The 26,513-nt window shown below is 38.1% G+C and overlaps 1 protein-coding gene across 1 annotated transcript in view; it reads left to right on the forward strand.

Annotated features, from left to right (window-relative positions):
- The first annotated feature begins 943 nt into the window (after window positions 1–943).
- Window positions 944–26,513, forward strand: part of LOC105532796 (putative uncharacterized protein encoded by LINC00301) — a 39,113-nt gene continuing 13,543 nt past the window's right edge. The window contains exons 1-2 of the mRNA XM_011971082.1: window positions 944–1,060; window positions 6,249–6,346. Coding sequence (XP_011826472.1) covers window positions 6,299–6,346 — 48 coding nt within the window. The 5' untranslated portion in view covers window positions 944–1,060; window positions 6,249–6,298. The remainder of the gene's footprint in view (window positions 1,061–6,248; window positions 6,347–26,513) is intronic.

The following is a 26,513-nucleotide window of genomic DNA, read 5'->3' on the forward strand; positions in this document are numbered from 1 at the left end:
TTTTATAATGAGGACTTTCCTGACTCCCCTCATTTACATTTCCATTGACCCCACCTCCCTTTCATACTTTATCATTCTCCTTAGCTCTCATTATTCTTAACATGCTATAAATTTTCCTTATGAATCTTATTTATTATTAGCTTCCTTATTCTTATTAGAATCTCATCTGTTTTATTCACTACTGTATCCCCAGCCTTGTGAACAATGCCTAGCACATACTGGCACCAAGTGGAAATTTGCTGAATTAATTTATCATAAAAACGCCAAACATAAAAGAGTTCAACAAACATGACTGTCATCTATTACTCATAATTAGCCAGCTGATGCTAACACTTTAATAAGTTAGACAAAACCTTGCAATCATTCATCTGTTCCTACTATGTGTTGAGGATAGTTGTTAAACACTGAGAATACAACTTAAACTGTCAGGTTCAGCTTGAAGGACATATATGCACCCTGCTTATTGCAGTGGAATATGTTTGTCATCGCAGTGGAATATATTTGTAAAACATCTTTGGTTTTCAAAGTTCTGCAGCATGAGCATATGAGGTACCTGAGCAGGTATCATCTCCACTCTACCAGAGAATAAACTGAGGACCGAAGGAGTCAAGTGCAGTGCTGTATCCACCACATCTTGCAGAGGATTCTTAGCCGCAAGGAGCTTCTGACAATGTTACTGCTTCTAAGCGGGGGTGTGTCTGGGGTTAGCAGTGAGGCCCCCACGTGATCAGCCCGCTGACACGTCAAGCACAGCCTCTTCCCCCTGGGCGTGCCAGGCCCAAGGACAGAGGATAAAGCCCACACAGCCAGGAAAGGGCGGCATCGTTGTCAGCCCCTACCCCACCCTCGTCTTGGGAACCTGCAGGCTCCTCGGAGCCACGGGAGCCCCACCGCGCCTCAGGTGTCCGCGCGGGTCTCTCGCACAGCCGCGCTCTTGGACGTTAGAATCCCGCGAGGCGAGGTGAGGGGCGCCACCGAGGAAGCACCCACCGGGCTCCCGGGGCTGCCAGGCCCCGCACTGAGGAAGTTGAATGCCAGATCACACTCTCTGGGCCCAGGCGTGAGTGGAGGGATCCCTGGTTGGATTTTCACTGGCGCTGGGAATAAAACTAGCACCTGCTGAGGGTCAGATGTTCCCCACCACCCCATAGTCATAGTGTTTTCCAAACCACTTCCAGTTGGAAAGAGCCTCAATTAATACATTGTGGCACTTTTCACGTAGTTATTTCAATATTTTTTCTTCCAATGTGTGTTTTCAGTAAGTGACCTAGTTGACACACCCAGCATCCTCTCATGTAAAAATAAATTGGCTAATTGACAGGAGGAGAATATGGAGATAGTGTAGTGAACTGGGGATCCCAGGGTCATGGTTGTGGCAAGAATGACTCTTACTTTCCATCTTTTACCGTATTTCTATATCCTTTTTAGCTTAGGAGATGTGCCTTGGGTTTTGCACTAGAGATTATATAAACAGAAACTCATATTTTGGATGATAGGAATGGTGGATTTCCAAGAACAGTGACTCAAGAGTTTCCCTGATTTTGTATTCCCTTTCCCGACTGGCCTACAAAGCTTTAGGAGGGAGAACCCTCAACCAGGATTATATAAGAGATTCCACTGCTGCTTTTCTGGAGCAGGCCACAGAGTCCTCGTGTGAAAAGTGGCTCTTCTGAGAATCACCTCCTGAAATTCATATTGTCTGCACGTATAAATTCAATGTGATCCTTAACATTGAAACTGAAGTTTGCCTTCTCAAGACTTTTTAGTACCTGCCACATGTCTCAGTCCAGTCTGTTCTATCTCCTTGGGTTCATCTGCTATGGAGAAAGACAGTATGTGTCTTTGGGGTAACCTTCCAAGGCTGCCCAAAACTAATTCAATAAATGCCAGAGAACCTATGCTCTAAGGCCGAACTTCCCAAACATGTTGCACAACTGGCATAAACAAATCTACCCATCTATACCTAATGTGGTAACACATCATGCATTTCCTGGTAACACATCAGCCAGGAAAGGGAATACACAATCAGGGAAACTCTTAAATCGCTGTTCTTGGAAATCAACCTTTCTTATCATCCAAAATATGAGTTTCTGTTTATATAATCTCTAGTGCAAAACTCAAGGCACAAGATACCCAAAACGGGTAGAAAGGATTCTCCCAGCAATTATTGTATTCCAACAATGTGCAAACTCATTGCTAGAGCCAGATACTATGACACTGTGAGATTTAGCAGCAGCGATGATGTATATGGGAAGGCACTTAAAAACCATAAGGTGCTTAAATATCACACAGTAGTGGAAATGTCAGCAGTCAGGAATGGATGGAGTGCTGTGTGGGAAAAAGAAGTGTAGGCCAAATATACCTGGCTCCAATGTGCCACACAAAGAAATGTGTACTGTGACCTGAAGAGAACGAGGAGTCATTGAAAGATTTTTTTTTCCTTTCCAACTTTTGTTTTAAGTTCAAGGGGTACATGTCCAGGTTTGTTACATGGATAAACTGCATGTCATAGGGGTTTAGTGTACAGATAATTTTATTACCCAGCTAATAAGCATAGTACTTGTAGTACTTGAAAGGTAGATTTCTTTCTTTTTTTTTTTTTTTTTTTTTGAGACATGTCATCCCAGCTGGAGTGCAGTGGTGCAATCTCAGCTCACTACAACCTTCGCCTCCCAGGTTCAAACGATTCTCTGGCCTCAGCCTCCCAAGTGCTGGGATTATAGGTGCCTGTCACCATGCCCAACTAATTTTTTGTATTTTTAGTAGAGACACGGTTTCACCATGTTGGCCAAGCTGCTCTTGAACTCCTGTCCTCGTGGTTTGCCTGTCTTGGTCGCCCAAAGTGCTGGGATTACAGGAGTGATCCACCGCCCCCAGCGTAATAGGTAGATTTCCTATCTTCACCTCCTCCCGCCATCCACCATCACATAGGGCCTAGTGTCTGCTGTTCCCTTCTTCATGTTCCTGTGTACTCAATGTTTAGCTCACATAAGTAAGAACATGCAGTGTTTGGTTTTCTGTTCCTGCATTAATTTACTTAGGATAATGACTTCCAGCTCCATTCATGTTGCTGCAAAGGACATGATTTTGTTCTTTTTTATGGCCATGTAGTATTCCACAGTGCATATGTGTCACATTTTCTTTATCTAGTCCGCTTTGATGGGTATTTAGGTTGAGTCCATGTCTTTGCCGTTGTGAATAGCACATATGGCAATGAACATACAAGTGCATGTATCTTTGTGGTAGAATGATTTAAACAAGTGATTTCTACACGTGATTTCTGTTTTGGAAATGCCACTGTGGTCATGTTATAGAGGCTGGATTTAAGCTTTTAGGTTCCTTTGCCGTGGTGATTGAGTTGTTTCATATTCTGCTACTTTGCAGCAAATTGTAACTCAAGGGAATTCAAAGGAATGGTGTGAAATAACAGTAGGGTCCAGCCCTACAGGGCCTGTGGGTTTTTCTCTTCGTGTGCGGAGACAAGAGGTTGTAGAAATAAAGACACAAGACAGAGAGAAGAAAAGACAGCTGGGCCCCGGGGACCACTACGACCAAGGTGCGGAGACTGGTAGTGGCCCCGAATGCGTGACCGCGCTGCTAGTTACTGTATACAAGGCAAAAGGGGCAGGGTAAGGAGTGTGAGTCATCTCCAGTGATTGACAAGGTCACGTGAGTCACGTGTCCACCAGACAGGGGGCCTTTCCCTTTTAGGCAGCCAAGGCAGAGAGAGAGGGCACAGCTTACGTCATTATTTCTTCTATGCTCTTCTCAGAAAGATCAAAGACTTTAATACTTACACTAATTCTGCTACTGCTATCTAGAAGGCAGAGCCAGGTGTACAGGGCGGAACATGAAAGTGGACCAGGAGCGTGACGGCTAAAGCACAGCATCACAGGGAGACGGTTAGGCCTCCGCATGGCTGCGGGCGGGCCTGACGTCATGACGATGCGGGCGGGCCTTCCATAAGAGGTGGTGGAGCAGTGTCTTCTCTAACTCCCCCCGGGAAAGGGAGACTCCCTTTCCTGGTCTAAGTAACGGGTGCTTTCAGAGGCACTGGCGCTACCTCTAGACCAAGGTCTGCTAAGTAATGGGTGCCTGCCCAGGCACTGGCATTACCGCTAGACCAGGGAGCCCTCTAGTGGCCCTATTCGGGCATGACAGAGAGCTCACACTGCTGGTCACTTCTCACCGTGTACCTTCAGCTCCCGTCACTGTATAGCCTGGTTTTTCCTAGGTTATAATTGTAGAACAAATATTATTACGATATTAGAATAAAGAATAATGCTATAAACTAATGATTAGGAATATTCATAGATAATCATATCTATATTCTATGTCTAATACAACTATTCTTATTTTAAGTATTTTGTTTATTATACTGAAACAGCTTGTGCCTTCAGTCTCTTGCCTCGGCACCTGGGTGGCTTGCCACTCACAAATAACCAGTGAGGTTGTTTCTAATACAATCTGGAAAAGAAACCAAAAGCAGTGTCCAAAACTATAGGGGAATCAGGAATCTGATACAAGTAACTGGAGAGAGGTTGAAGGGAAACAGGAAAAAAGCATTATTGGCATTTGACTTTGTGCCAGTTCCTATTATTTGCTTCCCAAAACAACTCTGTGGGAATAGAAAACTAATTCTCTGAAATATTATGTAGAACTTAACATTAGTAATTAATATAGACAACTGTTATTAGTCTAAAAGTAGTTGTACCAATTATACAATTAGCAGTCAATCTAGACAAGATTTGAACTCAAGTCTATATCCGCTTGTTTCACAATACTATGCTCCATTTTCTCAGTTTCATGTGTCATTGGTACATCTATTTGGTAACTGATCCTTAAGAATTAATGGTTGATGTAAATTAGAAAGAAAAATAACGTAAGCAAAGATTTTGAAACCAAGATCTTAGACTTCAGAGTTGGCTATTGGCAAAATATTGAGAAAAAATCTAAACTAGGTGAAGAACGAAGATCCATCAGATATTGTAAAATCTAAAGAGTAAATTCTCAAAGCCGTAGGGCAAGAGTTATAAGAAAGACAAAGCAATAATTTAAAAATACTTTGGCTGCGAGTAACAGAAAACAGCTCTTGCTAGCTCAAGCAAAACAAAGACACATGTATTTTCCAAGGGCAGGAAGACATCTCAGTTTCAGAAAAGGACTATAACTAGGAAATTGAAAGTTATTAGGAACTCCAGTAGTTCTCTTGGTCTATTTTTTATTTTCGATTTTTCTGGATGTCTTCTCAGCTCATATGGTAGAACACATTAATGTTCTTCATTTCAAGAGTTTATATAATCTTATCTAGAGGCAAACCCAGACTAACATTATAATATCTAAGTTCTAAATACACAATTCCTGGGAAAGTGACACTGATGGATCCAACCTGAGACAGACTCCCCACCTCTCTTCCAGTTAGTGCAATAAGGGAATAATTCCTACAGACGACAAGCATGAAACTGAGGTGAGTTGGCCACATACCCAGAATGGTGTCCACAATAGCAAAGTCATAGAGATAATGTATGGCGGCCATCTTTTAAACATTCATGGCTGCCATGTGTCAAACATCTTCCCTACCTTTTCTTGGTCACTAAGTTGTAAAAGCTACCTTTGCCAAAATAGAATCCAAAAAACGATATTCCCTTGCCTCCCTTGAAATCAAAGTGCAGGCATTTGATCTAGGTTCTGCCAATTACATATTCTTGCACTGAAGTTTGATTTAGGGGAGAACAACAAAAGAGACCCTACAGTAGTCATCAGTTGGACAGACGATGGCCCAGGAGACAGGGAAGGTTTTCTCATGATGCCAGTTCTACAACAGAGTTCTGGGGCAGGAAATGGCAAGAGCACTTCCTCCTCAGTTTAGATCAGCCAGTTGTCTCAGGGCACTGTTTGAAAATCCTGCCCTTCCCAGTGATTATGTGAGCTCACTCATGTTCTATTTTGCTTAAACAAGCCATATTAAATTATGGTGTCTGCATCTTAGAATCCTAAGGACCCACAGGGTGTCATTTAAAATTGGTAAAACTGTATAAAATCTAACAGGACAATTAGAATTGCCAAGAGGTTAGCTATGTCCAAGAGAGCTTATCAATTGATTAATTTTTAAATACCTATTTCAGGGAACTGTTTCATTATTTAAAAATTAAAGACAACAATGATAGGTTTCTCAATGACTTTTAAGTGCTTATCTGAGATCACTGTTTTTAAAATCACTATGTTTATTTTTTCTATGTTGCCTTTAGAGATACATTCCATTCATCCTTTCTAATGTCTACACCATATTTTGGATAACATGCCATCATCTCACATTGTGTTGAAAGAAGAAATCAGAATGTTGGGGGTAAGATTCAGTGCTACTTGAGTGGATAAATGATTTTGGTGTTTCAGATCCCAAATATTTAAGGAAAGAGACATCAATTCCTCTATCTCAGTTACCCAATGGGAAAGAGTTGATAAACTGAATCCCAGCAATCCTACTGCTGTGATTTTCCCTTTGTCTGTGTATATCTATAAAGAGTTTGAAATAAAGCTGAGACTGGGTCCTAAAGGAGATGACAAGGTCAGGGTCATAGTCAAGAGATAATCTAGATCATAGGGCTTTGTGGACATTGATCATCTCATAGCACGATGCTCTCGATGCTCTTTCTCTACTTTTATCTCAAGGAAGTTGATATTTTGGACCACTATCTACTCTTTTTCCCCAACCAAACCTAGTATGCTACATATTTTTTCATAATACAGCCTAATTATTGGGGATTTGAGTGAGCTCAAAAACCAAACTATGAGATTGTATGGCTCAAGAAAGTGCCTAAGATCACAGGGGCCAGAATCTTAGGATTCAGCAGGACTGATTGCAAGTGTTCCTCCCACCCCATGGCGTTAAAAATCAAAATTGCTATCACAAGAAAACCATTTTTGTATTAACTGATTGATAGGTATGGTAAAAAAAAAACACATCAGGGAAAGGAGCTGGATCCATGTATTTTGCTGACTTGGCCCATAAACAAGCCACTAGAACACCTTCATTTGCCTGAAAGCAACCATACATCTACTAGTTGCTAAAAACCCTCATGCATAATTCCTGTGTGAACTACATGTAGCAATTCTAAGCACTTTTATGGCTGCTACCTTCTTCTGTCACCTTGGCTTCTCCCCAGTTTTTGGATAATTTTGAGGGCTGAACAAGAATAGTAGCAAAGACTCCTGAGATTCAGAAACATGGAAGCTATACTCCCTCCCTTCCCTTTCCATCACCTAATTTGTAACTCTCTTAAAACGTATGTATCATATAAATGATTCTGACATTCTTTTCTTACAGGCTGCTCAAATAATTATTGGTCTGATCCACTGTGCTCTGGGAAAAATCTGGATATATTTATGTCTTAATCAATCTGCTTCATTTTCAGCAACCTACTTGCCTATAGCCTTGATATCAGGATTTCCACTTTTGTCATTCTTAATTGTGAGTAAATTATTTTCCTGATTAGCATTTATTTATTCATTCAATATATTTAATGACTGCTTCTGTGGCCAAGCAATGTGCTAGAGATGCCATCTGTGAAAATATATAATCCTTGCTGTCGAAGAATTCAGTCTTGTATCTTTGAAGATATTTTAAAGTGGTAAATTTACTTATAAAATTGTTTCATACAAAGAGTTTATTTAGTTGAGCAAACATTGGGGGTAAAAGAATGGTAAGGTTCCAAACGACAAATAGTAAGTGGTTAATGAGTGCTCAGCTTACTTATAAAGCTCAGGTTTCCCAATAATATAGGCGATCTGAGAGCCAGAACTTCATTTCGGGGGCAATAGAAGGAACTATTAAAAGTAGTTCCACAAAGAAGAAGAGAGATCAGGTCATTACTGGCCCAAGCGGAATTTGAAAGAATTCAACAGGGATTTCCTTTGTTTGTTTGTTTGTTTTTTGTTTTTTGAGATGGAGTCTCACTTTGTTGCACAGGCTGGAGTGCAATGGCGCAATCTCAGCTCGCTGCAACATCCGCTTCCCGGGTTCAAGCAATTCTCCTCCCTAGCCTCTCGAGTAGCTGGGATTACAGGCGCATGCCACCACACTTGGCTAATTTTTTCTATTTTTAGTACAGACCGGGTTTCACCATGTTGGTCAGGCTGGTCTCAAACTCCTGACCTTGTGATCTGCTCGCCTCAGCCTCCCAAAGTGCTGGGATTACAGGCGTGAGCCACCACACTCGGACTCAACAGAGATTTCTAAGGAATTTATATTATGTCTTATAGCACAGAGTAAAATATTCCTCCTTCCATTTTCCCACACACTTCTCAGTAACATCTATCTCCCAAAAATATTTTAGTTCATTCACTCAGCAAAAATTTACTAAATACCTACTATAGACCAGGCTTTCTTCTAAGTGCTTCACTTACAGCAGTGGATACAATAGACCAAGATTAGAAACGTATAACCTACCAACACTGATTCTTGAAGAAATAGAAAATCTGAACAGAACAATATTAGTGAAGATTGAATCAATAATCAAAACCCTCCCAAGTGAGACTGGCCTTTAGGACTGTGGGCTGCATGGGAGCAAGGTGAGGCCTGTGACTCCCAGCTTTCCCCTACTTCTCTGGTGACCTATATGACTCAGCAGAGGCAGCCATAATCCCCCTGGGAATATAACTCCATTAGACTGGGAACCATGCCCCCAGCCCACATAGCAGCCACAGCAAACCCTGCCCAAAAAGAGGCTGGACTCAGACACTCTTATGCCTGCTCCCACCTGATGGTCTTTCTCTACCTGCCATGGTAGCCAAAGATAAAGGTCATAATCTCTTAGGAGCTCTATGACCCTGCCCACTGCCTGAAAAAACTGAGTACTTTATCAGATGTTCCTAGGGCAAGTTTGCATCCTCCCTATAAGACTACCGTGGATACACTCTTGAAAGGATCACCTCCTGGCTGGAAACCAACCAAAACAAAACCAGCGCACTAAACAAAAACACAACCAAGGACCCTCACAGAGTCCACTTCACTCCCCTGCTACCTCCACCAGAGCAGGTGCTGGTACCCATGGCTGCAGGACCTGAAGACAGATCACATCACAGGACTCTTTGCAGACACTCCCCAGTACCAGCCTGGAGCCCAGTAGTACTGCTGGATGGCTAGACCCAGAAGAGCAAAAACAATCACTAAAGTTTGGCTCTTAGGAAGCCCCATTTCTAGAGGAAACCACATCGAGGGAGCACCCCGTGAGGCACAAGAATCTGAACAGCAGCACTTGAATCCCAGATCTTCCCTCTGACATAGTCTACCCAAATGAGAAGGAACCAAAAAAACAATTCTGGTAATATGACGAAACAAAATTCTTTAACATCCCCAGAAGATCATACCAGTTCACCAACAATGGATCCAAACCAAGATGAAAGATCCAAATTGCCAGAAAAATAATTCAGAAGGTCAGCTATTAAGCTAATCAAGGAGGCACCAGAGAAAGGTGAAGTTCAACTTAAGGAAGTCAAAAACATGATACAGAATATGAAAGGAAATTTCTTCAGTGAAATGGAGAGCATAAATAAAAAACAATCACAACTTCTGGAAATCAAGGACACACTTAGAGAAATGCAACATGCACTGGAAAGTCTCTGCAACAGAATTGAAAAAGCAGAAGAAAGAACTTCAGAGCTTAAAGACAGGTTTTCAAACTAACTCAATCCATCAAAGACAAGAAAAAGAACTTTAAAAAATGAACAAAGCCTCTAAGAAGTTTGGAACTATGTTAAATCTTCAAACCGAAGAATAACTGGTGTTCTTAAGGAAGAAGAGAAATCTAAAGGTTTGAAAAACATATTTGAGAGAATAATCAAGGAAAACTTCCCCAGCCTTGCTAGAGATCTAGACATCCAATATAAGAACCTCAAAGAACACCTAAGAAATTCATTGCAAAAAGATCATTGCCTAGGCACATAGTCATCAGGTTATCTAAAGTCAAGAAAAAGGAAATAATTTTAAGAACTGTGAGGAAAATGCATCAGATAACCTATAAAGGAAAACCTATCAGATTGATAGCAAATTTTTCAACAGAAACTCTGCAAGCTAAAAGGGATTGGGGTCCTATTTTTAGCTTCCTTAAACAAAACAATTATTAGCCAAGAATTTTGTATCCAGCAAAGCTAAGTTTCATAAATGAGGGAAAGATATAGCCTTTTCCAGACAAACAAATGCAGAGAGAATTCACCGCTACCAAGCCAGCACTACAAGAACAGCTAAGAGGAGCTCTAAATATTGAAACAAATCTTCAAAATCACAAAAATAGAACCTCCTTGAAGCATGAATCTTACAGGACCTACATAACAGTAACACAATGAAAAAAACAAGGTTTTCAGGCAACTAATAGCAACATGAATGGAATAGTACCTCACACCTCAATACTAACATTGAATGTAAATGGTCTAAATGGTCCACTTAAAAGATATAGGATGGCAATATGTATAAGAATTCACCAACCAAGTTTCTGTCATGTTCAGGAGACCCATCTGACACATAGGACTCATATAAACTTAAGGTAAAGGGGTACAATAAGATATTCCATGCAAATGGACACCAAAAGTGAGTAGCAGTAGTTATTCTTTCAGCAGACAAAACAGACTTTAAGGCAACAGCAGTTAACAAAGACAAAGAAGGACATTATACAATGATAAAAGAACCAGTCCAATGGGAAAATATCACAATCCTAAATATATAGGCACCTAACAATGGACTTAAAAAACAATTACTACTAGACCTAAGAAATGAGATAGACAGCAACACAATAGGAGTGGGGTACTTCAATACTCCATTGACAGCACTCGACAGGTCATCAAGACAGAAAGTCGACAAAAAAACAATAGATTTAAACTATACCCTGGACAAAGGGGTTTAACAGATATTTGCAGAGCAATTCTACCCAACAATTGCAAAATATGCATTCTACTCATCAGCTTACGGAACTTTCTCCAAGATAGACCATATGATAGGCCACTAAACCAGTCTCAATAAATTTAAGAAAATTGAGGCCGGGTGCGGTGGCTCATACCTGTAATCCCAGCACTTTGGGAGGCCGAGGCAGGCAGATCACAAGGTCAGGAGATCAAGACCATCTTGGCTAACACGGTGAAACCCCATCTTTACTAAAAATGCAAAAAATTAGCCGGGCACAGTGGTGCACACCTGTAGTTCCAGCTACTTGGGAGGCTGAGGCAGGAGAATGGTGTGAACCTGGGAGGCAGAGCTTGCAGTGAGCCGAGATCATGCCACTGCACTCCAGCCTGGGTGACAGAGCAAGACTCCATCTCAAAAAAAGAAAAAGAAAATTGAAATAATATCAAGTACTCTCTCAGACCACAGTAGAATAAAATTGGAAATCAACTCCAAAAGGAACCCTCAAAGCCATGCAAATCCCTGGAAGTTAAATAACCTGCTTCTGAATGATCATTGAGTCAACAATGAAATCAAGATTGAAATGTAAAAATTCTTTAAACTGAACAATAATAGTGACACAACCTATCAAAACCTCTGGAATACAGCAAAGACAGTGCTAAAAAAAATTCATAGCCTTAAATACCTACATTAAAAAGTCTGAAAGAGCACATATAGACAACCTAAGGTCACACTTCAGGGAACCAGAGAAAGAAGAACAATCCAAACCCAAACCCAGCAGAAGAAAAAAATAATAAAGATCAGAGCAGAACTAAATGAAATTGAAACAAAAAAAAAAATACCATAAAAAAGTTGATTCTTTGAAAAGAATAATAAAATTGATAGAACATTAGCCAAATTAACCAAGAAAAGAAGACAGAAGATCCAAATAAGCTCAATTAGAAACAAAAAGGGAGAAATTACAACTGATACCACAGAAATGTAAAAGATTAGTCAAGGCTACTATGAACACCTACCTTTACATGCATAAACTAGAAAACCTAAAGGAGATGGATAAATTCCTGGAAACATAGAACCCTCCTAGATTAAACCAGGAAGATATAGAATCTTTGAACATACCACTAACAAACAACAAGATTGGAAATGATAATTTGTAAAAACTGCCAACAAAATAAAGTCCAGGACCAGACGAATTCACAGCTTAATTCTGGCAGACATTCAAAGAAGAATTGGTACCAATCCTATTGACACTATTCCAAAAGACAGAGAAAGAAGGAATCCTCCCTAAATTATTTTATGAAGCCAGTATCACCCTAATATCAAAACCAGAGAAGAATATAACAAAAAAAGAAAGCTACAGACCAATATCCTTAATGAACATAGATTTAAAAATGCTCAAAAAAATACTAGCAAAAAATACTAACAAACTAGAATCCAACAGCATATCAAAAAGATAATCCACCATAATCAAGTGGGTTTTATATCAGGGAGGCAGGGATAGTTTAACATGCACAAGTCAATAAATGGAATACATCACATAAACATAATTAAAAACAAAAGTCACATAATAATCTCAATAGATTCATAAGAAGAATTTGACAAAATTCCGCATCTGTTTATGATTAAAACCCTCAGCAAAATTGGCATAGAAGGGATATAAAGGTAATAAAGCTATCTACAACAAAACCACAGTCAACATTACACTGAAAGTGTAAAACTCGAAATTCTTCCCCCTGAGAACTGGAACAAGATAGGCATGCCCACTTTTACTACGTGTATTCAATATAGTACTGGAAGTCCTAGCCAGAACAATCAGACAAGAGAGAGAAATAAAGGGCATCCAAATCAGTAAAGAGGAAGTCAAACTGTTGCTGTTTGCTGATGACATGAATGTATACCTAGAGAACTCCTAAAGACTCTTCCAAAAAGTTCCTAGACCTGGTAAATGAATTCAGCAAAGTTTCATGATATAAAATTAATGTACACAAATGAGTAGCTCTGCTATACACCAACAGTTACCAAGCTGAGAATCAAATCAAAAACTCCACCCCTTTTACAATAGCTGCAAAAAATAAAAATAAAACGCTTAGGAATGTACCTAACCAAGGAGGTGAAAGGCCTCTACAGGAATACTACAAAACACTGCTGAAAGAAATCGTAGATGACACAGACAAATGGAAACACATCCCATGCTCAGGGATAAGTAGAATCAATATTGGGAAAAACATTCATACTGCCAAAAGTAATCTAAAAATTCAAAGCAATTACCATCAAAGTACCACAATCATTCTTCACAGAACTAGGAAAAACAATCCTAAAATTTCTATGGAACCAAAAAGAACCTGCATAGCCAATGCAAGACTAAGCAAAAAGAACAAATCTGGAGGCATCACATTACCCAACTTCAAACTAAACCGTAAGGCCATAGTTACCAAAACAGCATAGTACTGGTACAAAACAGCACAGTACTAGTATAAAAATAGGCACATAGACTGATTGAACAGAACAGAGAACCCAGAAATAAACCTAAATACTTATAGCCAGTTGATCTTCCACGAAGCAAACAAAAACATAAAGTGGGGAAAGGACACCATATTCAACAAATGCTGGGATAATTGGCAAGCCACATGTAGAAGAATTAAACTGGATCTTTGTCTCTCATCTCCTACAAAAATCAACTCAAGATGAATCAAAGACTCAAAATATAAGACCAGAAACCCTAAAGATTCTAGAAAATAACATCGTAAAACCCTTCTAGACACTGGCTTGGGCAAAGACTTCATGACCAAGAACCCCAAAGCAAATGCAACCAAAACAAAGAAAACTAGATGGGACTTAATTAAACTAAAAAGTTTCTGCACACCAAAAGAAATAATCAGCAGAGTTAACAGACAACATACAGAGTGGGAGAAAATCTTCACAATCTATATATCCAATGAAGGACTAATATCTAGAATCTACAAATAACACAAACAAATCAGCAAGAAAAAAACAAACAGTCCCATCAAAAAGTAGGCTAAGGACATGAATAGACAATTCTCAAAAGAAGATACACAAATGGCCAACAAGCATATGGAAAAATGCTCAATATTATCAGGGAAACGCAAATCAAAACCACAATGTGATACCACCTCACTCCTGTAAGAATGACCATAATCAAAAAATAATAGATGTTGGCCTGGATGTGGTGAAAAGGGAGCACTTTTACACTGTTGGTGGGAATATAAAATAGTACAACCACTATGGAAAACAGTGTGGAGATTCCTTAAAGAACTAAAAGTGATCTACCATTTGATCCAGAAATCCCACTACTGGGTATCTACCCAGAAGAAAATAAGTCATTATACATAAAAGGTACTTGAATATGCATGTTTATAGTAGCACAATTTGTAAATTTTTGTAAATTGCCCAGTCTCAGGTATGTCTTTATCAGCAGCAATAAAATGAACTAGTACAATACCCAAAACTGAGTAATTTATAGAGAAAAGAGGTTTAATTGACAGAGTTCCTCATGGCTAAGGAGGCCACAGGAAACTTACAACTATGACAGAAGGCAAAACTGGCACATCTTACATGGCAGCAGGTGAGAGAAGTGAGTGCTGAGCAAAGGGGGATGTCCCTTATAAAACCATCAGATCTTGGGAGAACTCACTGACTATCATGAGAACAGCATGAGGGTAACTGCCCCATTGTTCCATTACCTACCATACATGGGGATCATGGGAACTACAATTCAAGATGAGATTCGGGTGGGGACACAGCGAAACTATATCATTGTATGGTCTGACTTATATATGGAATCTTAAAAAGTCACATTCATAAAAGCATAAAGTAGAATGGTGGTTGTCAGGGTCTGGCACTTAGGGGACATATTGGTCAAAAAGTAAGAAGTTTCAGTTAACAGGAAGAATAAGCTCTGGACATCTATTGTACACCATTATGACTATAGTTAATAAGGTATTATATACCTGAAAAATGCTAAGAGAGTAGATCTTAAATGTTCTCACCCCCCCAAAAAAATACTATGTTGATGTATATGTTGGTTTGATTATGGTAATCATTTCACAAAATATACATATATCAAAACATCATGTTATACATCATAAATATTTAAAAGTACTGTGGGAAAACAATAAAATATAGAGGAGGGTAAAGAAACATGAGGTTAGTGCAGGTTACAATTTTTTTTTTTTTTTTTTTTTGAGATGGAGTCTTGCTCTGTCATCCAGTCTGGAGTGCAGTGGCCTGATCTCAACTCACTGCAAACTCCACCTCCCAGGTTCAAGTGATTCTCCTGCCTCAGCCTCCCAAGTAGCTGGGATTACAGGTGTCCACCACTAGGCCCAGCTAATTTTTATATTTTTAGTAGAGATGGGGCTTCATCATGGTGGCCAGGTTGGTCTCAAACTCCTGGTCTCAAGTGATCCACCTGCCTCAGCCTCCCAAAGTGCTGGGATTACAGGTGTGAGCCACCATGCCTGGCAGGTTACAATTTTTATAGAATGTCCAAGCCTCATTGAAAAGAAAACATTAGAGCTAAGACTTGAAGGAGTGAAGTAATAAGCCACTGGATATCTGGAGGAAGAGTAAGAAGGAGAACAGGTCTTAGGCTAAGAACAAGCCTAGAGTGTTTACTAAAGAAGAGGCAAGTTTGGATGGAGCAAATTCAGCTAAGGGAAAATTGGTAGAAAAGGAGGTCAGCTGTATGACAGAAGACATGATAATCTAAGGACCTGTGATCATTGCATGGATGAATATCATTGACAGTCATTGCAGGATGCTGAACAGAGTGAGGAATGACATGATCTGAATTAAGTTTAAAGATCATTAAGAAATTATAATGGAGCAAAGGTCAAAGCAAAGAGACCTCCTAAAATCTGATTACAGTTATCCATAAGAGATGATAGTGACTCAAACCAGGGAGGTAGCAAAACAAAAAGTAGTTTGTTTAGGATATACTTTGATAATAGAGACCATAAAACTTCCTAATGGATTGTATGTGAGATGTGAAAGGGGAAAAAGAAATAAAGAAGACTCCAAAATATTTCCTCAAGTAATTAGAAGAATGGATTTGACATTGACTAAAATGAGTAAGACTATGAGTAGAGGTGGTTTGAAGAGGGTAGAATTTCGGGTGTTCAATTTGGGACACATTGGGTTTGAAATCTTTTTTAGACACCAGGTAGAGATGTCAAGTACCTATCTGTATATGAGTATGGAGCTTGAGAGAGAAATATAAGTGTGAAATTATTGTCATATTGATGGTATTTAGTACTGTAAGAAAACAAGAAATTATTAAGGGATCTCAATTGAGTAAATGGGATAGAGCAAAGGACCAAGACTTGAGACCTGGTGTGCCTACAGCATCAGGAATTCAGATTGAAGAGGAGGAAGGGCAAAGACAATTGAAAAAGAGAAAAATAAGAGAGTATGCTACATTGGAAGTCAACTGAGGAAAGTAGAGTCAAGAAAAAAGGAGCAATTAACTCTTGAAGACTACAGATTAGGCCAAGTTAGATAAGACAAGATCCAAAATTGTCATTAGATTTTATAACATTGAGGTAATGAATGATCTTGACAAAAAGAGGTTCATTGGCAAGGTAGAATTGAAAACCTGATTGGAGTGGGCTTAAGAAATAATTGGAAGACAAGATAGTAAGTTTAGATAACTCTTCACTGAATTTTCCTGCATAAAGAATAATAACAATATGGTAGTAGCTGGTAGAGCAAATGCAGTGTGTGTTTTCATTCTGACAGTGATTAACTGGGTCTGGCCTCCAAGTTATGATGGGAATCTAGTACATTGAGAGCATTGGTTACCCAGTGTGGATAAGTCGCACATGGGTTAAATACATTTTTATGTCATATTATTAGGTGACCATGCAGTAAGGAAGCCACCAGTCATCACAGAGTCAAAAGTGAAGATTAGTTTTATCTAGCCTTATTCATTATTCAGGGACCCACAGTACAATTTCACTGGTTAAAATTACCCCCAACCTCAGCCAGTGATCATCCCTAGTGTCTTTACATATTAATTACTTCTATTCACAAATTTTTAAACCTAGTGTATGTACTTATGCAAGTCATCTAAATTCCATTTTGAACTAAGGATATAAAGAGGCAAACAAATGTATGTATAATTTTTTCAACATATTTGAGTGTTATTATAGAAACACAGATCATAGATGCTTGACGCAGATGGTCACCACAACTGGAAGAAAGGAGGGAGGCTTCCCAGAGGCAGATACTCTAGCACAGAGGCTTAGGTCCTTTGTAGTAGCTGTTTTCTCACCTTAAGATGCTGCACCCTCAAGTCTTACTGTCATGCAAATCACAGTTTAAATGTCACCTTTTCTGAGAAACCTTTTTGAAAAACCTCTTGAATTTCACCTTCAGCATAGCCTTTATCATATCATTCTGTTTTATTTACTTCATATTTTAATATGACATGAAAATCTCTTCTCTATATGTTGTTCATTTGTTTATCTGTCTCTAACACTATTTACTGTGATTTTTCAGAGGCCCCATTTTCTGAGAAAGGAACATTCTCTGCACCACTTGTTACAGACTAGATAATCATATAATGTCATTAAAAAACTGCATACACACATGCAGTTTACACCAATGGAAAAAGAAAATCAATTATTGATGCACTGAAAACTATTGTCCTTCCAATCAGTGCCAGAAAAACAATAGAATATTCACTATAAGCTACATCTGGAAGCTAATACATGACACTTGCATTTCAAAACTTAAACTGCAGATGAACTATTTTCAATGCTGTTTCTGGTTAGTAAAATATTTTTCAATAACATTATATTGAACATCTGTGAATATGAACTCACCAAATTTTAACAACATATATTTTCTAGCAATAAAACTCATATATTCAGTAAGAAGTTATTAAATAAAACCACGTAAGTTTTTATTTACCCTCCAAGCTATAAAATCATGTTTAAAATATTCCTGTATTTTATGCCAAATACAAGCATCACAGTAATCCAGTAATGATTCTCTATATACTAAAGAACCATTGGATTTATAGCTGGGTGATTTTTCCAGGGGCTACCACAGAACTACAACAGGAATTTTGGTATTTCAGCCAAATTCTTCTTCAACTTCAACTGCTCTTTGCATTGGCTTCATGATATTAAAGTTCTGAGAATGTCTTGTATGATAAGGAAACTATTCTTATGTATACCTCTTTTTGTTCTCAGTATGTTATATCAGGAAGTTTTGCAATAGCAGCAGAGAGGAAACCTTCCCCAAGGTTGGTAAGTCAAAATGATTAAAACAATTTCATGCTGTGTTAGGCGTCAGAGCCCTGGCCTCAGAAAGTGGTCAGCTCATGGGTTGGTTAGAAAAATTTAGCAACAATAGTATAGGTTTTTAAAAATAAAGTTTTATCAGAATGAAAGAATGCTGCAGAAGAGTGCAGCAGGGCATCTCAGCAGGTGAGGACTGAGCATGCCACAGTGGATTTTTCCTTAGGGATATTTATGGACCTTAAAGCAGGAGCTTAAGGGTAATATGCATGTTAAACGATTACATTTGTAGACATTTTGGTGTCTTAATGTCAGGAAGGGTAGCATGAGTTTAGACATGCATGCGTTCCAGAGATATACAGAAATTCCAGTTACTTATAAATTTTAAGTTGAAAAGAGGCCTGGAACTAGGTGCTGACTTTAGATAACAGGGAAATCTAATTACTTCTAAATTACTCAAATAAGGAATTTTTTGTCTCAGATGACCTGTTTGATGGTCACCAGGTGGTCTTCGCCCTTCTCATTTCAGAAAAAAAAAATTTAATTTGTCAGAAACAACGATATCTGTAAGGAGCACATGTCATTGTTTCTTAAGCAGTGCAAGTCTGTCCAAAGTACTAAAATATAAAAATATTGCTTCACAATACTTTATGATATTTTTAAATGGGTATACTACAACAGAATTATTTGCTAATTTTATAAAACACCAAAATAATACAGGATGCATGAAGCAAACCAGAAAGTCAGATATGGAAATTTAAATAAAATACAGTATTCATTTCAAATTAAGATATCAAGTATGACAGAACAAATGTATATAGATACACTGAAACAGTAGGAGAGAAAAATATGATTAGAATAATAATGTTAAGATTTATTGGATGGCTTCTAAGCACCAGATGCCTTACAAAGTTTTTGCACAATAGCTCACAGCACAGCAAATCCTATCGGGTTGATAATATTATATACATATTTTATAGATAAGGAAACTGAGATACCAAGAGCATATGCAACTATCCCTAGATGTATATTAATTAATAGATCTAGATTTTGTAAGGGATGGAGCTGAGCTTTGAATCAAGTAACCTTAGGTTAAGAATTCAAACACTTAATCATTGCTTAGGGAATATGGCAGAAGGAACAAATGCTTAGACTGAGAAGGCATTAGGTGGGAAGAATCAGAGAGGGCTAAACAGAAAGTCTTGGTTGAGAATAAGATAGGATCCAAGTTCTCTGTGAACTCAGCAAAACAAAGTGACGCATGGTATTTATTCACATATCTATATTTTGTTTCTCTTCATTTATTTCTGTATTTCAGCATTACAAGTTGGCAATACTTTCTCTGTGGCTGAGATATTCCCTTCAACTTGTTTTTGCACAAAAATCCTGGCAATAAATTCTCTTAGCTTTTGGTAGTTTGAAAACCACCTTATATTGTCTTTGTTTTGAAAGATTCTTTAGCTGTATGTAGCATTCTAGGTTGGCAATTATTTTGTTTTACTTCAGCACTTTACTGATGTCATTCTATTGTGTTCTGGCTTACCTCGTTGCCATTGTGAAGTTTCTGTTTGTCTTAGCTTCTCAGACTACTTTTACAATTTTCTCTTTTAGTTTTTAAAAGATTTACTATGATATACTTAAATACGGTTTGCTTTATGTTTATCTCATTTGGAATTTGCCAAATACATGTATCTACATGGGTTGACTGTCTGGGTTGATAGTTTTCATCAATTTATGAATATTGTCACCCATTTTCTCTTCAAATACTGCTTTTTCAAAATTGCCTTTCTATTCCCTCAACCTCCAGGATTCCAATTATATGTATGTTAGATATTTTCACTGTATATTATATATCTCCCACACTTTTCTCCTTTTTCTTTTATTCTTCTCTTTACTTCAATTTCAACATTTTCTCTTTCCCTTTGCTCCAGGTCATTAATGCTGTGCTATTGTGTCTAATATGCTGTTAAACTCAATTATAGAGTTCTCCATTTCAGTGAATGTATTTTTCAATTCTAGAACTTCCATTTGATTCCATTTTTAGTTTCTAATTCTTCTATGAAACTTTCTATCTGTTCATCTATTTTATCCATTTTTTCTATGTTCTTGAACATATAAATAGGAGTTATTTTAAAGTCCTTATCAGTTTTAAGTCTATGAACTGGATCACTTGTGACACTGTTTCTATTATTTTTGTTTCTCTAGTGTTTCTTTTAAATATGGCCATGTCTTTTAACATGTCTAGTAATTTTTTATTAAGTGCTCAAAAATATGTATCAAAAAGTACAGCTATGTCAGCTGATGTTTAGTTCTTCCAGACTGAGCTCACTCTTCTCTCCTCAAGGTTGATAAACCAGAACCAAGGCTGAATGGCAGTTGGTTCATATACTTCTAATTTATCTTCTAATTATAGCATATAACCCTCCAAGGTTTTCAACTGAGAACATGGTATGTCTTCAAGTAACTTCCCTCTTGCAGTCCTGAACCATGTTTTCTCAGCACAATTACATGGCCAAAAACTCTGTTCTGTTTCTCAGTTGCTTTCTTCTTAATTCCTTGTCCTACTGACAAGAAAGGCATCAAAATCTGGCTAGTATGTTAATAGAAAACTTCGTTATGAAGCTGGCTCATTTCTCTGACCCCTTCTTCTACTCAGGAGCTTATCTCCTTAGGTTTACATTTTCTTTCCAGACCTTAAAGAACACAAAAAAAATGCTACAATGATTCCTTTCTCCCCTAGCAATTCCTACTTAGACATAATCAGAAACCTCAGCCTCTTGTCCTAGCAAATGCTCCCAAAGGCTAACATAGTGAAACCCCATCTCTACTAAAAATACAAAAATTAGCTGGGTGTAGTGGCAGGCACCTGTAATCCCAGTTACTTGGGAGGCTGAGGCAGGAGAATAGCTTGAACCCGGAAGGTGGAGATTGCAGAGAGCCGAGATCGTGCCATTGCACTCCAGCTTTGACAACAAGAGTGAGCGAAACTCTGTCTCAAAAAAAAAAAAAAGAAAAGAAAAGAAAGAAAAGAAAAGAAAAGAAAAACTACCTGTAGAACCAACATCTTCTCACCTTTCTGTGGCTTTCTTAGGATTCACAATCCCTTTATATTCCTGATTGTTTTAGAGGTTTTCTGATGCTTTTATATAGATTAAATACTTTTTGTACTATATCATGCTTTTCTAGTTGTTTTCAGAGGGAACACTAGTCTGCCATACCTTTTTTATCACACCAGAAGCATAATCTTGTCAATGTTTTTATGCCTATAGGATCTCATTGTTTTCTTTCTGATATTGATTATTTGTGTGCTCACTTTGTCTTGGTTAGTCACAACAGGGATAAACAAACTGCAAAAAACCCTATAAATTAACCTATAAAATGTATGCCTTTGAAAACTACCATCTATTGAAAGAAGACATAAGAGGAAATGGAATATATTGATAGTCCTATAACTGTTAAAGAAATTAAATCCATAGTTAGCAACATTCCCACACAAGATAAATTTAAGCTGTGATGGCTTCACAGACAAATTCTATCAAATACTTATAACATCAATCTTAAATTATTTCAGAGAATATAAAAGAAAGTGGACTTCTCAGCATATATTATGAGGTCAGTAAGCCCTGAAGTCAAGATCAGGCAGAGACATGATGAGAAATAGAAATTAAAGGCAAATATCTTGTATACATGTACATATAAGCAAAAATTCTAAACAAAATATGAACAAATCAAATTAATTATTATATAGAGAATATAATATGATATAAAAAGTTATTTTTATTACAGGATATAAGGTTGATATAATATTAAAAATTTAAAAATGTAACTTGTTACATTAGTAGAATAAACAAGAAAACACATATCAGCATCTCAGTAGATAGTGCAAATGCAGTTGATAAAATTTAAAATCATTCATACTGTATTTAAATCTTAGAAAACTAGGTGTAAAAAATGTAAATCAAACATTATATGTCATGCTAAAATAATAAGAACTTTCTCTTTAATCAGGAATAAAACAAAAATGCCAGTACCAAGATGGTTCACTTAGGCCCAATGATAATCTCAAAGAAAAACAACACAGAAAATATACATGAGATAGCTTTTTAAGTTAAAGTGTATCACTACAAAAATCAACAAATCACAGAGGAAGAAAACAAGATTGGAAGAAAAAAAAGGAGCTCCAAAAGAATCGATAAATAATTAACAAAGTGACAATAGTAAGTCCTTTCCAATGAATAATTACTTTAAATGGATTAAATTCTCCATCAAAACATATAAAGTGACTGGATGAATAAAAACAAGACCTAACTATCTGCTACATACAAGAGAGTCACTTTAGCCTTAAGGACACACGTGAACTAAAAATGAATAGATGAAAAAAAAAATTCCTTGCAAATAATAACCAAAAAAGACCAAGAATAGCTATGCTTATATCAGACAAAATAGACTCAAAGACAAACACTGTAAAATGAGCCAAAGAAGGCAATTATAGAATAACAAAGGGGTCAATTTATCAAGATAATATAACAATTGTACATATATATGCATCCAACATCAGAGCACCTAAATATACAAAAGGGAATATTAATATATCTGAAGAGAAGATAAAAATAGACTGCAATACAATAGTAGGGGACTCAGCACAAAGTTGACAGAAGTAAGGAAACAATAAAGATTAAAACAGAAATAAACAAAATAGAGACTAGAAAAATAATAAAAGATAACCAAATGAAGATTTGCTGTCATAAAATGATACATAAAATCAACAAGCTTTAGCTAAGACTTTAGCTAGACTAAAAAACCTTTAGCTAGACTAAAAAAAAAGACAAATAAAATTTGAAAGGAAAGAGACATTGCAACCGATACCACAGAAATAAAAAGAATCAGAAGACACTTCTATGAATAATTATATGTCAACAAATTAGATAACCTAGAAAAAATGAATGCATTACTAGAAATGTAAAGCCAAGCAAGACTGACTTCTAAATAAATAGAAAATCTGAATAGACCAATAATGAGTAAGGAGACAGAGTCTGTAATAAAAAGTCTCTTACCAGAGAAAATTCCAGGACCTGATTGCTTCACTGCTGAAATATACCGAACATTTAAAGAACTAACAACAATCCTTCTTCAAATATTTTTTAAAAATTGAAGGAGAATAATTTCAAACTGATTTTACAAGGCCAGCATTACCCAGATACCAAAGCCAGAAAAAAAAACTGTGAGAAAAGAAAATTAAAGGCCAGTATCCCTGGTGAACATAGATGCAAAAATCCTAAACAAAATTCTAGCAAAACAATTTCAATAACATATTAAAAGGAACATTCTGCATACCATGTGGCACCCCCAGCACTAAGAACCAGAATGTACAATATCCACTGTCACCAGCAACTGCTCCCCCTTGCCCAGCAGAGCCACTATGCATTAAGCATGTCCTCCCATAAAACAAGGACCAGCCCTCCTGAGACCCACCACCACTGATGATTCTACCACCTCAACCACCAGAGAAAGTGTGCACCATGAACATTCCCCAGAGTCCAAGGATAAGACTGTCCATTACCCACCATCAACAGTGACCTTGCTCAATTAACCTGCAGAGCAACCAGGTGCCACATATACTCCTGCAGTCCAAAGATGGGCTCACCTGACAGCCCAGAAAAACTGCACCACTAAATTAATAAACACCTGCAGTCTCTGTGCACACACAGACACCATTGACATTGGTTACAGTCAAAGAAATCACACAGAGACCACTATTGTGCCCACCCAGAACCACCAAAGCACCCTACTCGCACAACACTGTAGAACACATCTAGAAGAAAAAGATTTTCCCTGTAAAAAAGCTACTCCATATAATTGGAAGAGGCACTTTTCCACAAGATGCACAGATATCAAAGTATAGACACACACACACACAAATGAAAAAGCAAGTAAACCTGAAAACTTCAAAGAATACAATAATTCTCCAGTAGCAGAACCCAAGTAAAAGGCAATCTATGAAATGCATGAAAAGGAATTCAAAATAATAACTTTAAGGCACTCAGTGAGATACAATGGAATACAGACAATTCAGTGAAATAAAAATAATTATGATCTAAATGACAAATTCAACAGAGATAGGTATCATAAAAAAAAAAAGCAAAGAGAACTCTTAAAGCTGAAGAATTCAGTGAATGATATAAAAAATACAACTGAGAACTTCAACAATAGACTAACTCAAGCAGAAGAAAAAAATATTCTGAACTTGAAAGCAGGTATTTTGAAATAATCCAATCAGACTAAGTAAAAAGAAAAAAAACAATTTAAAGAAATGAAGAAAGCCTATGAGACTTATGGAACACTCTTAAGCAAACAAATATTTGCACTATGGGGTTTTTGGAAGGAAAACAGATTAGGAAAGGCATAGAAAACCTGTGCAATGAAATAGTAGCTTAACACTTTCCAAGTCTTGGGAGAAATGTGAACATCCAGAGTCCAGGAAGCTTGAGTGTCTCCAATAGACTCAATCCAGAAATGTCCAGACGCTCTAAGGAACATTAGAGTCAAACTGTTAAAAGTCAAAGACACCCATCCCTCTAGGTTCAATTTGCTCCCATAAGAGACTTTAGTCCTAAGGGAACTGTCAGACCCTGTGGTCTTCCACATCAGACAGAGCTGGTCTGACCTGGGCCCTCCTTGGTTTGATGGCCTCTCCCGGGGCCCCAGTCTGGCCCTGCCTGCTTACAGAGCAGTCTTGGATGCCCTGGGGGACCCACACAATAACTTCTGCACCAGTGGACAGTGCCTGACTGGTGGAGAGCTCCAGCGAGGTGGCCCCTATAGCCGTGCACCAGCCCGCACATTCCCTCCTCATACTACAGCTTCCCCCAACCCCATGGCAACTCCCCACATCACTTTGATGGCACGTGTCTGCAAAGGCAGGTTTTGCTTTACTTGCCCCACCAGCATGCAGGAGTGCAGTATGCTTTCCCACCCTTGCTGATCATCATTGCAGATAAAGCCTTGAAGGTAAAGGGTCAGTAAACCCCACCCCAAGAAACACCCAACCCTTGCACTAACACTGCACAGAGAGCAGGGGATCCTCCCACACCCTAAGTGATCACTCCTGCTTGCAGAGCACAGAGAAGGTACTCAGACCTGCACTGGCCAGCACCCTGTCCCAAGCCAACACCACCTCCATTGCAACAGGGCACACAGTCTTGTTGCCCTGCCTCTGCCACTGTTGTGAATGCCCACAGGGAGGCAGACATCCTGCATCTACTAACACTCTGCTACAGATGCCGCACCTCAGTCCCCCCAGTACAGTGGAATCCAAACCTCAAGGAGCCAGAGAACAAAGTTGGGGCCCAACACAAGTCCTCCAGAGGTACAGCAGGCAGTTCGTGAGTTGGGAGCTGAGCACTGGCCCCCTAAAATCTCCCAGAAATGAAGACAGTTAGCTGAATCCACCTGATACCACAATCAAACCCTCAAGGTCATCAAATAGGATAAAACTTAAAAAGAAAAAGATACAAAGGTCAGCAACCTCTAAGACTGAAGGTAGATAATCCCCTAAAGATGAAACAGAACCAGTGCAAGAATGCTGAAAACTCAAAAAGCCAGTGTGCCTTCTTTCCTCCAAAGGATCACATTACCTCTCCAGCAATGGTTCAGAACTGGACTGAGGGTGAAATGACAGAAATGTAATTCAGAATATGGATAGAAACAAAGTTCATTAAGTTACAAGAGTATGTTATAACTCAATGCAAGGAAGCTATAAAACATTGCAGGAGCTGACAGACAAAATAGATGCTACAAGAATTTCATAATGCAATCATAAGTATTAATAACAGAATAAACCAAGCAGAGGAAGGAATCTTAGAGATTGAAGACTGGCTTTCCAAAAAAAGACAGGCAAACAAGAGTAGAGAGAAAAGAATGAAAAGGAATGAACAAAACCTCTGAGAAATAAGGGATTATGTAGAGACTGAATCTATGACTGATTGATGTACCTGAAAGATATGGTTGGTTCTATGTGGAGAACAGAACCAATCTGGAAAACATATATCATGATATCATCCATGAGAACTTCCTCAATATAGTGAGAGAGGCCAACATTCGAATTCAGGAAATGCAGAGAACTCCAGTAAAATACTCTACAAGAAGATCATCCACAAGACACACAATCGTCAGATTCTTCCAACGCCAAAATGAGGAGAAAAAAAAAATATTAAAGGCAGTGAGAGAGAAAGGCCAAGTCATGTACAAAGGGAACCCCATCAGACTAACAACAGACCTTTCAGATGAAATCCAGCAAGCCAGAAGAGACTGGAGGACAATATTCAATATTCATAAAGAAAATAAATTCCAAACCAGAA

This window comes from Mandrillus leucophaeus, unplaced genomic scaffold (assembly GCF_000951045.1).
Source record: "Mandrillus leucophaeus isolate KB7577 unplaced genomic scaffold, Mleu.le_1.0 Scaffold986, whole genome shotgun sequence".
Lineage (NCBI taxonomy): Eukaryota > Metazoa > Chordata > Mammalia > Primates > Cercopithecidae > Mandrillus > Mandrillus leucophaeus.